At 37.4% G+C, this 14,800-nt stretch overlaps 1 protein-coding gene across 1 annotated transcript; it reads right to left on the bottom strand.

Annotated features, from left to right (window-relative positions):
- Window positions 1–14,053: 14,053 nt before the first annotated feature.
- Window positions 14,054–14,563, bottom strand: LOC111885643 (uncharacterized mitochondrial protein AtMg00810-like). The gene has a single exon (XM_023881878.1). The coding sequence runs from the start codon at window positions 14,561–14,563 to the stop codon at window positions 14,054–14,056; it is 510 nt and encodes a 169-aa protein (XP_023737646.1).
- Between the last annotated feature and the right edge of the window lie 237 nt (window positions 14,564–14,800).

Genomic DNA, 14,800 nt, shown 5'->3' with positions numbered 1-14,800 from the left:
TATTTTGGATATTTAAAAATTTATAAATTGACTTGTTTTTTATGGATGTTACATCTGGTTTCTTGGGATGCAAAATTTCTTCTCTTTTGGTTCACTGATCTTTAATAAGGATCATTGTTAAATTTAGGAGTTAGAATATTCTCGTCTATATCTGTCATATCCTCATGCTTACAGGTGAATGTTTTGCTTCTATCTTTTAGGAACTTTATTAGTCTTCGCTCGATTTTTTCTAGCATCTATGATCCTCAAGGTTCAGGCGCACTTCATATATATCATGCTCTCTTGTGTCCAACACACCTCGTGCCCCCTGCTTTAATTGCTATCCTTGTCATGCTGCAGTTGAAGATCTAACTCTTATAGCACTCCTTGGACTCTTGTTAATCACCAGTGATTTTTACTATCCCCCAAGGAGTGGGCATTTTAACACATTGATGGTATGTTGAAGGGACAACCTTCATATCGTGGGTCCATGGACTACCTAGTACAATATAATAGGAGGATAATGTAACGATTTACAAAAGCGTTGTATAGAGTTTACCCCCATGATGTAAATGGGTAGCTTTATTTCGCCGACTGTATGCTTTGTTTTGCCACTGAATCTAATCAACAATGAGGATCTTTTGACTTTTTTTTGGCTTCAGGGATGTTCATCCTTTTAAAGCGGCCAAGAATATGATGTTGACTGAGGATCCTCCATCAACACGGATCCTGATGACAAATGGTATGCAATGTAAATAGTGATCACCAATCCATCGTGATGATGATCTTGGACGACTGTTCTAGCTCTTTCATCTAAGGTGATCTCCTTCTCGTTTGTGATGAATACGTTCTTCTGTGGCCTTTCTTTTTTCTGCACCTTTGATACTTTAGCATGTCTTTTTTCTGTTGAGTAAGAGGTTCCACAAATGTTACATCCTCCAGAGATCACATTTGTCATCATAGCATCCGCAGGAGGGGATCCTAGTTTTGCTTGGGTCTTATGAGGATCCGAATCCTTTTCTTTGGATCTTTCTTTTCTTTTTCACATGATCTCCTTGAGGTATCCCATTCATAGTAGGTAACTAATATCCTTTCCTAGGGCTTAGTAATCTTTAGTAATGTGACCAAAATCCTCATGGTATGTGTACTATTTGGACTTATCTTTCCAGGTAGTGGACTTTTCTTTGTTTCTTGGCCATCTCGCTTTATTGCCAAGATCCTGCATGGAAAATATCAAACCTAAAACATCCACTGAAAAACAGTATTCAATGATCTTAGGAAATTCTTCTTCCTCCCCTTCATCTTTAATGGAATTAACCCTATGATGATCGGGTCTGGAATAAGGTTTAGATTTATGGGATCTCTGGGGATTTGGCCTTCCTATTGGGGTTATCATATAAGCTTGGTGGGTTTCTCCTCTTTTGGATCTCCTTGTCTTCTTTGAGCCTCATGAATCGTAGTGCTCCACTCCTTACTTCATCTATTCTTTTTCATGCAGTAATTACAAGGTCTTCGTAGAAAGGAGAGTCTTTCAATACGCACATTTTGAAGGCTTCTACGACAATTTCCATGTCGATGTTGGGGATACTTAGAGCTTCCCTGCCAAACCTGTTCACGAAATCCCTAAGGGATTCCTTAGGATCTTGAACCACCCGATAGAGATCACTAGTGATCTTCACTAATGTTCTGCTACAAGAAAATTGGTTGTTAAAAAAATTAACTAAATGAGGAAATGAAGTAATAGAGTAAGGAGGAACATTTAATAGCCATTTCAATGCTGATCCTGTGGGGGTTGAACCAAAACCCTTGCATAGGCAAGCTTCCTTTAAGTGTGCGGGAATAGGGATGATCTTCATTCTTTCCCTATAATATGCCACATGTTCTTTATGATTCGTGGTCCCATCATAAGGCTTCATGTTGGGAGTTTGGAAACGCTTAGGGACCTCGATGTCATTGATTGTAGGAGCGAATCTCGAGATCATGTGGCATGTTGGGGGACTTCCGATATCGGTTGGACTACTCCGGGTACGCTTAAGATCTTCTGTCGCAACTACTAAAGTTCTTTGACCATGATCATGCTAATTTTGCATTAACATCAATAAATTTAGTAGTAAAGGTATTACTATTGACGAAGTTACAGGTATCCTTCTTATTGGGAGTGATGAAGGTTTCGAAAAGATCCTGGATCGTATGTCGTTGCTATTTTGGAGTTGAACCCTAAGTGGGAGCAGATGTCGGTGTCGAGGATCCTATCTCGCGGCGGTTTGCTGAGGATCCCGTATTGTCAAAGTATCATCCTATTTTTTTCCCTGCAAAGACTTCGTTATTGAAAATCAGTACAGGAGGATCCTAAAATACTTAGGCAGCTACTAGAGAGGTTTTTTTCTTTGGTACCTCTGAGGTTTTCTTGGGAGCTCCACTTGGGGGTGGAGGAAGATTTTTGGAGGAAATGGGAATAATGGAGGAAGTGGATAATGTCGATTGGGTAGACATGATTCTCGACCGACTATGAACACCATGGCCCCATGGTGAGCACCAAATTATTTTGGTCAAATATTGATCAAGTGTAATTCGACCAAATTTTATGAGAGGTTGTGGTGTTACTACAATGTAAGTGTAAAATAATGATCATTGTGAGACAAGTGAGTTACAAGGAAATCCCATGATCCTTTATAGGATCTCCAACATAAAACCTTTGTAGGTGATAATGATCACATGCCTTGATGTGTTTTATTGATTCAAATATGAGATTACAAAGATGATGATAATAATACGAGTATAAGTGTAATGGTAGAGCTAATCGTGTGTCTAGTATGTGATTTACAAGTGTTATTTATAGTCTAAGCTAATCAACAAGAAGTTTGAGATTTTTGGGATCCTCCTTGAACATGTATTTGCACGTTGTTTGACATAGTATCCACGAGTCTTAAACATAGTTGAAGTGACTTTCCATTGAGAATGTGTCTTGTGTTGACTAATTATGCACATGTAAGGAAAATAAAGGAAAATATAGCCATTATAAGTGTTAGAAATATTAGTGGTAATAATTAGGATATGTTTAAGGATCTTGAGGCTTCATGATACTTAGAGATCCTGAATATGATTCAAGGATCTTGCCCCTTACACATAGTTTTATTACATGTAACTGTGTGTACTACTTATCAATGGTACTCAGATCTTATGTATGTTAAATGTACTAGGGATGTATCTTCCTAGCATTCTTTGTTTGAGTACTTGCGTTGTTACTACTACGATGTGTCCCGCTCCTTAAGTATTTTCTTTAGTTAAAGCTGACAGAAAATGTTACAATGAGTTCTCATAATCGAGCTCCTGATCAGATGGTTGCTCCACACAATACTGAAAGACCTAGTGTGCTCAAGAATCATATTAATGTGATATTGCTAAATAACATATTATACTAATGGGTCACACTTACAACAACTTGATATAATTGATTATTTATTAGAAATTGATTTTAATACATATTCAACAATCTCTTATAAATAAATTGGAAATCATTTATTTCTAGGAAATAATAATTTTCATTCGCAAGTAAGATTACATAATTCATATGGTATGAATTAATAAGTCATACACAACATTTTGGACTAGATGAATCTGTTTATCTTTTACCAAAAAGTTAAAGTTTATATTTCATAAACTTAGTGTATAAAATATAAAAGTTTTGTCTTCTGTTTACTCTCTTAATTTTTAAATTACTAGAAGAAAAGGAAGGCATGGCCTTTTATCAAATTAATCAAAAGCATGGATTGCCTTAAAGGCATGGGGAGACAAACAACATTTAGGGACATGAGGTCTTAAGAGGTTAAGAACTTATGTGTAAAGGAATCACTTTATGAAGGCTTTCATGTATTCCTTTTGTTGATACATAAAAACGTAACATGCATCTCTTATGCATGTTCTCTCTATTTGCAAAAGGCTTTGAGTTTACTTCATGCATTTATGCTCTCTTTGAACCATACTTTGTTTCGTTCAAAGCTTAAGAGTTATATAAGAGTTTTATACGAAGGAACTAGCAGTCTACATCAAGTTGAGTCATTTTTGGTGTCTAAAAAGTTCATTATCCTTCATCAACTTTATAACCTCCCAAGAGGACCCACATATGTACAAAGGTTGTTATTTCTTCATATCTTATTTGGTTGATGTTTAAATCTTTGTACAACTTTCAAGATGATCCGTGGTGGGTTTAAACTTGTTTATGTTATTTAAAATTGATAAGTCTTCTCTTGGTAAACCATATGTTTTTGAAACTAATTTTGGAAAAAAAAAACCCAACAGATACTACATTGTAAACATCTCCGATTAAAGGTCAGGGTCGTAGCTAAAACCTAATTAGCTTAAGATGAGTGGATTATCTAATTCAATAGTTGTTTAGTTGCGGCTAGTGGCGTTAGGGGATCAAGATTAACCAAGCTCGACGTTATAGCTTACTAATACCAAAAATATTTAAATGAAGAAATTTCTTATGATTTTCTAAGGATTTTTCATAAGGAAAACGAGAGAAAATACAAGATTGGATGTAGAGAATGGTTGGGATTCATATGCCTTTTATTGGGCAAAAGTCATAGGAGGCACTCCGTGCCTTAAGGGAGCGCACAACGCTCTGAAGACATGGCTCCTTCTGTTACGTGACACATGTCAAAACCCTGCTGGTCCACGATGCTCCCTTCTAGTAGGTGTGTGTGTAGCACGCTGGTACGCGTCGTACGCTAGTGCGCGCGCCGGAATGCTGATTTTTGTAAATTGCATAACTTCCTCATACAAGCTCTATTTTCGGTGTTCTTTATATCCATGCGTACCTATCGATGAATACTACAACTTTCCTTTATATTTCATTCACTCATTGTGACTTATTTTTATTTCATATTTTTATAATCCTAAATAATATTCCAAGAATCATATATCTCTTGTATGGACTCCATTTTTGGCATTTTTTTTCTCAAAACTCTTAGCTCGAGGAGTATTACAATTCTCCTTTTGGTGACCTTAGCCAGATGTCAACCATTCTCTTTGTAACTTTTTACATCACACATTCCTTGTGTGCGGTTTGATTTTTATATTTTTTGAAATGTATACACCCTTCATATGAATTCGTATTTTTACAAAATTTATATTTCCAGGATTGGGACGACCTATACTTTTAGAATATGTTATTATTTCTTAAAAATAACATAAATTTTCACACACTCATTTTTATAGATTATGAACATTTTAGCTGATTTTTCTGATGTATCTTAATAAGAAATCTTGAATTTTTACTTATATTGATAAATATTATGTATTAAATCTATTATAGTTGACATTTGTGATTTTAGTTTTTAATTATCGGTGACAATTTGTGGAATTGTATGTTGGGGTAATTCAGGGTTTTTTTTTTGTCTTCCTGTTTAATATGATATTTCTTGTTTCATCTCCCTATATATTTATCTCCCTATAACTATAGATATTAAAAACTATTTCCATCTCTTCTTCTTGAAGCTCTCACTAAAACCTAAAATCAATAATTGTTTTCCCCCTGCAATCGTTCTTTCTTGAATCCACCCTCTTAACAATCCCCTTTTTATATGTTTTTGTAGGGCTATGGAAGAAAACTCACCTATTAAAAGACATATAATTGACAAAAATCCTAACAATGTATTAGAACCAATTGATTCGCAAACGATTGTATATTGAAATCTCAATCCAACATCCAATTTCATGCGTCCATCATTTTTGAAGCGTATTATCAAAGAAAAAATCAATTTCGACAATGTAACTGAACAAAAAATTTTGTTTCATAAGGATTGTAGATTGGAATCGATAACTAAGGTATGTTTGTCTATAAATACAATCTCTCTGTGAATATGTACTTATTCTTATTTATGAACATATGTTCATATAATAAAATAAGTTCAAATTCCCAGTAATAAAGATTACATAGTAAGGTTGAGACTTGAGAAACAAAAGAGGGCATAGGGTTAGTCATCAAAGAAGTATCCATAGAAATATATGTGTGTGAAAATCGATTGGTTTAACAGGTCAATCACCATTTTGTAATGGGTCTAGATATGCATTTGAATCAACTTCTTACTCCACATATGTCATATGTTCATAAAAGAACATCTTGATTAAATCTCGATCATGCGATAAAATTTGATTGGGTTTCCATGAATAACATAGTGGTGTAGGCCGTATAGATCAAATCTTCCGAGACACGATGGTTTCGCCTTTTTTGTTTTCTAGCAACATACTACTCTTTGGTTGTTAATATGTAATGAAGAACTCCTTATAAGGGAGTGCGGGAACTTTAGTTTCATGATATATTCTAAAATCATGAGGTCTTACATCTTATGAGAACTTTCTGATTAAGCATGCTTGTATGGGAGAAATTTCTAGATGGGTGATCCCTAGGAACATTTCCATTCGAGTACGTGTGATATCACCATATTTGGTTATATATTTTATGGGATATTTCAATACTTTTAGCTACATTTAGTCTTAAATTAACGACTAAAGATACTTATTATGGAATAGGTGAATCGAATCTAAATGGAAATACTTTTTAAATCTTGTTTTCAAAACCTTTTTTCTGCTTTGTCTTTATTTGAGTACTTCCTATTTTATAAAATTTCAAATTTGATTTTTATTAAGTTTCTAAACTTGCAAAATCAGAACAACCCCTAAATCTTTCTTAATTATTTAAATAGTTAACTTTTATTAGACTTTTTCATTCCCATTCCCCAAGTGTTCGACACCCTACTTACCGTACTATCGTATTATGCGACTAGGTATACTGTCTATTGTGTTTTAGGTAGTTAGAGTAGATAGGATAAATAAATTAAAAATTAGCATATAAAATACTTATTAATGTGCATTTGAGGATTTTACAAATGGTATCAAAGCTGGGTAACAGTGACGTTTAACTTTGGATGGGGACGTGGCCCCCTGTGGGGGAGAAGTGGTGCCCACTATCTCACATTAGATGGTAAGTAGAACGAAGAAGTGCTTATAAGGAGGTGTAGAAACCTTACTTATCACTTATCAGACGTGTTTTAAAAACTAATGGGGCTCGAATCCCATGAAACCATATGGTTAAGTGTGCTTGAATTTTCTAAAAAGAAACTCTCCCATATGATCCATTCAAAGTGTCTTTTCCCGACATTGTATAAACCCACATATATCTCGAAAATATCATCAACAAACAAGAAATACTTACTTCCACCAAGTTTCATAAGAGTAATCGGTCCACAAACGTCTACATTAATTAATTACATTGGTTTCTTTGCGCCATAGCTTGTTGTGTCAAGAAAAGGGTGCCACGACTGTTTTCCCTCCATGCAACCTTCACAAATTTTATTTGGGTGTTTTATCAAGAGTACTCCGTCAAGCGTCTTCTTCTCTCGCAAGGATTTTAAGGTGTAAAAGTTGACACGCCCAAGTCATGCATGCCACAACCAATTGGGATCGTTGTTAGTTGATAAAAAAACATGCCGCTTGACCTACTTTTAAAACTATCTTGTAAAGTTGGTTAAGGACCTCTTTGATTTTGAAAGTAAAGTTTTATTGTTGTCGAAATCTCGTAAAGTATCACCATGCAACTCACACCATTCCCATCTTTCATTAGTTACCCAAGACTTGTGACATTTATTTTAAGTTAAGGATGGAAAATATACTTGGCTAACTAGCTATTGATTCTCGTTTTTACAATCAAACAAAATTGAACCTTTTATTTTGATATCAATTTTGACCCATATCCAAACCGAGTATAACTCGGCATGCTCTCGTCTAGTTCATCAAACTTTGATTTTGCTCTCGGTATGTGATTTCTACCCCCATAATCAATGTACCAAATATCAAAATCAATCCTATTTTCACCATAAAAAAGATTAGCAACAATATTGTCTTTGATAATTGTTAGCTTTTAAGGGGGTTAATCTTCTTCCACGGTAACGATTCATCAAAAAAGTCTCTTGGCTCAAAAGCCTAATGTCGGGGCTGATCTGAATCATGACATTGAACACCCCCTCGACTACAAAATCGGCCTCGACCATGTTCTCTCCCATAATGTTCACCACCTCTTCTTTCGAGCTAAAGGAAAAAACTATCTCGTCAAGTTTTTTTGAGACGGTCGCCTACAATTTTTAGTAAGCAATAAGCCTTGCTTGCCATCTTTCTCTCCAAAACCACAAAGGTTTCTTCTGTGGGCTTTCAGATGACGGATGCTGAGAGGAAAACTTAAGAAACACACTTGAAAAAACATTTGTACAAGTAGTATTTCGGAATAAAGTTTAACTCAAAGGATCATAAAGCTCAACAATAATAAGTTAAAGGTTAGTTAGTTAGATAATTAGATAGTTAGGTGTGGAAATATAAGGAAATATAAATGACAACAAGTATTATATCAAGTATACACTTAAGTTGACTCTTAACAAGGATTGCAATCAATACAAGTTAGGGAGTGCGATCAAACATAGTGTTGAAGTCAAGAATGAATTGCTCCGAAGAGAGATTATAAACAGAAATTGTGAAGATGTTTGAAGATGTGAGAGTAAGAAGATAGTAACATAAGATATGAGATTCAAGAGATGTTTATTTTTATTCATAAATAGAACTTTATTTATAGAGTCTCGAAGGTTACAAGTTCTATGATTTCAAATGTGGTTATGCAAGGAACAATGGACAAAGAGATGTAAAGACAAAAGTAAATAGAAAAAACTAAAGCTAATTAGTAAGATGAAGATTGCGGATGCGATTCTTGATTACGGTTGAGATAGTGATTGTGGATCTATAGATGGATTCAGATCTTTCAAGTTTAAGAGGGTCACTTATATGTTTCAACAATTTCCCCTAAGTGACCTCTTTAACTTCTCATCTGTCGAGCTTTAGAAATTTGATTAGCAGCCACCAGAACTTCCTTACTTCAATCTGCCAGTTGATTCTTTGGGTGATCTCAAATTTAACTTCCTGTGTTGTGTGTTTAGATCTTTTAGCCGAAGTCATGGTGACTTCCAGTTGCCTTCGAGTTAGGCGGTGCATGGCTGAGATAAGGACAAAATATTCTACTTTGCTGTTTGCCATTTGATTATAACACCCAACTCAGGAAAGTTGGTTGCACCCAACGATCGTTCTTAATATCCTTCAGTAAGGATGGGTGCGGGCTTAAGTGCAGGAAGATTAAACTTTTGAGCCAAGGCAGGGTGAATTTCCGCATCCAGTTTCGCAAAGTCGCATACAGTGCTCTAGATATATTCACATGATCTTTCAAGGAATATCGTCATTGTTGAATGTTTTTCAAATTTGAATTGAAACACCCTAGAAATGAGAAAAACTTCCTTAGGATTCATACAAGGAAAGTCGGCCTGAGTACAGATGTAATCACATCCTCTTCTAGTCAGTGTATATTTAATGAACTCATCCTTCACGAATTTTCGAATCTTGTAGTTTTTGACACCGGAAGGCCTGTCACATAACCATATGCTCTCAAATTTGACTCCGGAAGGCCTTTGGTCATCAGGGAGGCTTAGGTCGAATGGCTCAAAAACTGTGAAAAACATGGCATTCAAGGAAATGGGAATGTCCCAGTAGCCATCCACCGAAGGCTCAACATACATCAGTACTGGCCTGTAGTCATCGTCCTGGAGCCTGCGGGTTGGATTGACCCACGAGTTAATAAAGGTTTCATCCACGGTAGTGTCAAACCCATGGTCTCTCCATATCTTATATGCGAACTTGGCAGCTTTCCAATCACGCTTCCTTTTTTGCGTTGTTGTGGAGTCTTCATGCTCTGATGACATCGTTGGAGCTAAGTTTTTGAACTAGGGAAGAGTTTCTTGGCGAGGAGGCGATTCAGGTTTTTTATGCACTTTTTGAGATTGAGGAGGAGATTGAGAAGGTACCAAATTCTTCTGTTTGGGAGATGGTTACGGAGAACGAACTTTTTCTTGAGGACTTGGACTGACTCGAATGGGAGTTTGATTTTGATGAGATAATTGATGAGAGACTTGATTCGTATTGCGGTTTTCACTTTCCCCTCTTGCGGAAGGAACACATGGGTCTTCCACAAGCCATTGTTTAAGACAGTTAATCGTCGCAATGACATCGTTAAAGTGGGCTCGGATTGTATCACCAAGTTGCTGATCATTGGGGATTATGGTTTTTAAGAGCAGAGTGTGGATCTCCTTTGTTAATTTCATAATCTCTTGGCCATGATCAGTGGAAAAAAAGGATCATCAGAGACTATTGATAGTTGAATGAAGAACAAAAATGGCAGACTCATAAGCACTATGATTTTCCTCAACCAATTTGGTAGAATAAGGCTTTTGGTCCGTGATGGCCGATAGAAGTTCATTCATGATGGTAGATACCTCAGTGATGAGTTTCTCTTTAATGGTGATGAATTGTGCATGATCAGCCTTTCTGTTTGTATCCAGGGATCGAATACCCATCTCGACCTTGAGAGATATTCTCTCATCAGCTAGCCTTTCTTTGGGTTCAAGACATTCAATGCGTTCGATGAGCGTTTCTTGAGTAGAAGTGTCTTGCGGTTGGGTAGACTTCACAGTAGCCAAAATTTGATCAACCTTTGCTTGTAGGCTTAAAAACTCTTTAAGAGATACAACCATTTTCTTTTTCTTCTTCTGTTTAGGTTTGGAGGTGGAGTGTTGTGAACCACTGGAAGAATCTTCATCAAAAATCATCATAAAGTCATCTGAACCCGAAGGTTGATTGACTTCGGTCATGTCTAAGTCATCAAAGCCAAATGTAGGTGTGGAGCTGACTTCCATTGTGGGGCCATCATCTTGAGAGTCTCGAACTTGTGTTGGAAGGGGCTGTGATGGACCTTCACTATGTTGAAGAGCTTGAGCCCTTTGGAGTGTTTCGGCCATAGAGAGCATCCAATCTTGAACTTTGGAGATGGTGGCAACGGTATTGGAGTTGTTAATTGCATCAGCCCAGTATTTTGCTACTGTCTGGATCTCCTGCTCTTTCGGTTGTTGCTGCTTGGTCTGTTGATCCTTGCGGGCTTGGAATTCCCTGCGAAAAGCCTTATAATTTCAAATAACGGACTCAGTAGTGGGACGATCCTGATTCCAAGTATCATCAGTATCATAACCGTCAAGTCCTTGATTGCGCACCAGGGTGTCCCCTGGGTTCACGGATCCTTGCACATTTGTGCTCACCGTGCCTAAAACGCATATTTCTAAGGGAAGCAGACTAGGGTTTCCTGAGCTTCCTCGGTCTCCTTGACCCATAGTCAAGTGTAGCCTCGGCTCAGTTCTGGCATGGACTGAAGAATCGCCATGCCGATGGGAAGGTGTATCGAGCGTTTGGATGACCAAATCAAGTATGGAGCGCAACTCCTGTTCCTAAAAGAAATGAATACGAGAAGCCTTGGAGACCTTAGGGAGTTTTGAACCAAGTGAATCCCTTTGGGATTCATTCGGGGACGTGTCTCCACTTGAATATGAAACGAACACACCTGTTGTGTCCGAGTAGCTAGAGAGGGTTGTACATAATAGGTTTGCATGAACCCTAAGGACTACTGGAGCCTTTTGAGAGGCTGCGGTATCAGTCCAGATACGCATTTGGCTAGAACAGGGATTGGTCCTTTGTTTTTTGAGAGCTAGAATAGGACCTGAGTCACTATTAGACTCTTCAACATTGATAGGGGATTGTGATCAGAATCATCATCCGAGGACGTAACAATCTTGGACTTGCGTTTTTTTGAGGTTTCGCCTTTGTTTGCTTTGCCACGGGGGGCTTTCTTTGATGATACAAGCTGTTTTAGATGTCGTTCTAGTGGAAGCTGAGATTGAGTAAAAGTTGGGGCTGCGCTACTCACCGCATGGTGGGGTTCTATCGAGGCCATTATAGATTAACTTGGAGGAGGTGGGGTAGGAAGGTATGGGTCAATACCTTCCGTAGCCTCAATATGGTTCGTGACTTCATGCATTTCAAGTCCAACGGAGATCAAAATATGAACATGAAGACGTCTAAGTGGTCCAAATAAAGATTGATCCATAGAGGTGGGGTACCTTTTTAGATCTCTAGTGATGAAGAAGTTGATGTCATTTCCCATGCTCAGTTGTGCATCGTGGTGGAGATCAGAAATGCAAAAGGACCAAAATTAAGCAAAAGTGAGCTCTCTTAGGGCTGTCTTCAGATTCTATTTGGGTATGTACTGAAGGAATTCATCCCACAAGATTTGCCCATAGTTGACGTCGTTGTTACTGAATAAGCTCCAAACGAATTCTAGTAGCTTCAGGCCCATATTATCAGTGCCTCCGGTTCTCCCTAAGAGACTGCAGATGATAAAATGGCACATGAATTGCCAAACAGTAGGCAACTAATTTTTCTTGAACTCTCCAATTCCCTTGAGTTTCTTTTGGTCTCCCATCTCGTAGAGTGAGGTGATGATGCCATTCACACTGGGAGTGATGAATTTTGTTGAAGGAAGAACACACAAGTTGATCGCATTCAGTAATTTCTCTTTGGTCAGGACGACCAAAGAATCATCAATTAGATTCAGATGAACTTCATTAAGGTTATTGATGGGCCGATATGCAGAGAATGCACATTTGAAGAGAATCAACAGACGGACAACATCAGGGAAGGAGTTAAAGGCTCCAAACAGGGGATGATTTGAGATATACTTGATCACTAGACGGATGGCTTCACTGTAAGAGTGATGATCTTCGAAGATTACCCTAAAATTGCTAGATGCAATTGAAGGCGATTGATTTCTTGCAACAGATTCAAAACCAGCGGGATGAGTGGAACCAGAATCCTTGGCTTGCTTCTTTGAAACGCCAGACTTCACCATTGTTGAAAAAGATTTTAAGAACTTGCGGGAAAAGAGTTTGAATGCAAGAAGGTGAAGAAGATGAAGGTCGTCGTTTGAGAGTACAGAAAGCGTAAAGCTTTGTTGGGGGGAGGGGGAGAAGAACTGATATACCGCCAGATCTGAAACGTTTATTGGATTTACCCTATTTACAGCTGTGAATCGTAAAAACCCTTAGGTTTTAACCAATTGCAGCCGTGAATAAAGTAAATACAAGAAACTTTATTTTTAGTTTTTAGGCCCAAAAATGCACGTTTCGAGAACGTGTGATGAGGGGTAAAAGTCCGTCGAATAAAGTAAGAATTTGGAACGGATTTGACATTTTGGATGAGGGGAGTTGACAGTTTAAGGAGAAGATTTCTAAAAAGATTTGTTTTATGGAAAACTATTTTATTTGTCATGATACCTAAAATAGGTCTGACACTAATAGACTATTTGAAAAGGAATTGAAACTTTATATGCTACAAACAAATGTTTTTGAGAATGTTTTATATTTAATGAGAATCATTTAATAGCACACAAAGTTCCTTGAATTTATGAAGTGGTTGAAGGTGCATTCAATACAACTGAGGATTGAACAGCCATTGCGGATTGGATAATCGTTACGGATAGCTTCATTTTTGCGGTGAGTGGTTCGAAGACTGCAGTAGAAGGAACTGAGTGAAACACTTGAACAAAATCAGACATAACAAACAATAATAACCCTACAAATATAGGTATGATATATGGTTGCGGTACACAAGGTATACTAAAACCATGTATGATAGATATATTTAGCTAGGACCGCAACAAAGACCAGAAATAGTATGCGGTACCTATCAATTCAAAAAGAATTGTGGGTCTGGATTCGTCATTCATAACATTTCTAAGAAACTATTGTGCTTTGTAGAGTCAAGTGCCTTTGTGAATACATCAGTAATCTCTTCATGAGTGTTAACAAAAATTAGTTCAATGTTACCTTTCAAAACGTGGTCTTTGATAAAGTGATACCATAGTTCAATATGATTTGTCTTAGAGTGATGAATAGGGTTGTGGGAAATCGCTAAATCACTCTCTGAGTCACAACAAATCGGTATCCGCAGCATCCAGTATCGGTATTCCATAAGTTGAGTTTTTCAGCCACAAGACTTGTGAACAACAGCTAGTTGCGGCCACATATTATGCTTCTCCAGTGGATAAAGAGACACAACTTTGTTTCCTTGATGACCAGCTGACGAGTCTTCCGCCGAGAAATTAACATCCACCGAAAGTGATTTTTCTATCCAATCTACATCCAACATGATCCGTATCTCTGAATGCTTGTAGGTTGAAGTCGTTCCTTGCAGGATACCAAAGACCTAGAGCCTTGCTGCCCTTTAAGTATCTGAGAATTTGTTTAACTGTGGTCGTATGTGATATATTCGGATCGGCCTGGTATCTTGCGCATACACCAGTTGCGAAGACAATGTTTGGTCTGCTTGCGGTGAGGTACATCATTGAACCAATCATTCCTCTATAAGTTTTATGGTCTACTGATTCTCCGGACGGATCAACAGAAATCTTATATCCGAAGGACATAGGAACCTTGGTTGAGGAACAGTTGTCCATACGGTATTTCTTAAGTAGTTCAGAGGTGTATTTCTCCTGATTAATGAATATTCCTTGTGGATCTTGTTTTACTTGAAGTCCTATAAAGAAAATAATCTCTCTATTCATGCTCATTTGGAACTTGTTGGTCATGATCTTCGCAAAATCATCTACCATCCTTTAATCTGTTGATCAGAAGATAATATCATCCACATATATTTGTACAAGCATAAGGTGATTACCATTTGCTTTTCTAAATAATGTGGGATCAATGACTCCTCTTTTGTATCCGAACGAGACAAGAAATTCTGAGAGAGTATCGTACCAAGCACTTGGAGCTTCTTGTAGACCATAAACTGCTTTCTCAAGCTTGTAGTAGTCATCTAGGAATTCATTACTTTCGAAGCCCAGAGG

The sequence above is a fragment of the Lactuca sativa genome, chromosome 4 (assembly GCF_002870075.4).
Source record: "Lactuca sativa cultivar Salinas chromosome 4, Lsat_Salinas_v11, whole genome shotgun sequence".
NCBI classification, from domain to species: Eukaryota; Viridiplantae; Streptophyta; class Magnoliopsida; order Asterales; family Asteraceae; genus Lactuca; species Lactuca sativa.
The sequence above is the reverse complement of the archived record's forward strand: the minus strand, read 5'-3'. Positions and strand labels throughout refer to the sequence as shown.

Excerpts from the sequence above, each read along its gene's own strand:
- LOC111885643 (XM_023881878.1), bottom strand. The coding sequence starts at position 14,563 with ATGGTAGATGATTTTGCGAAGATCATGACCAACAAGTTCCAAATGAGC.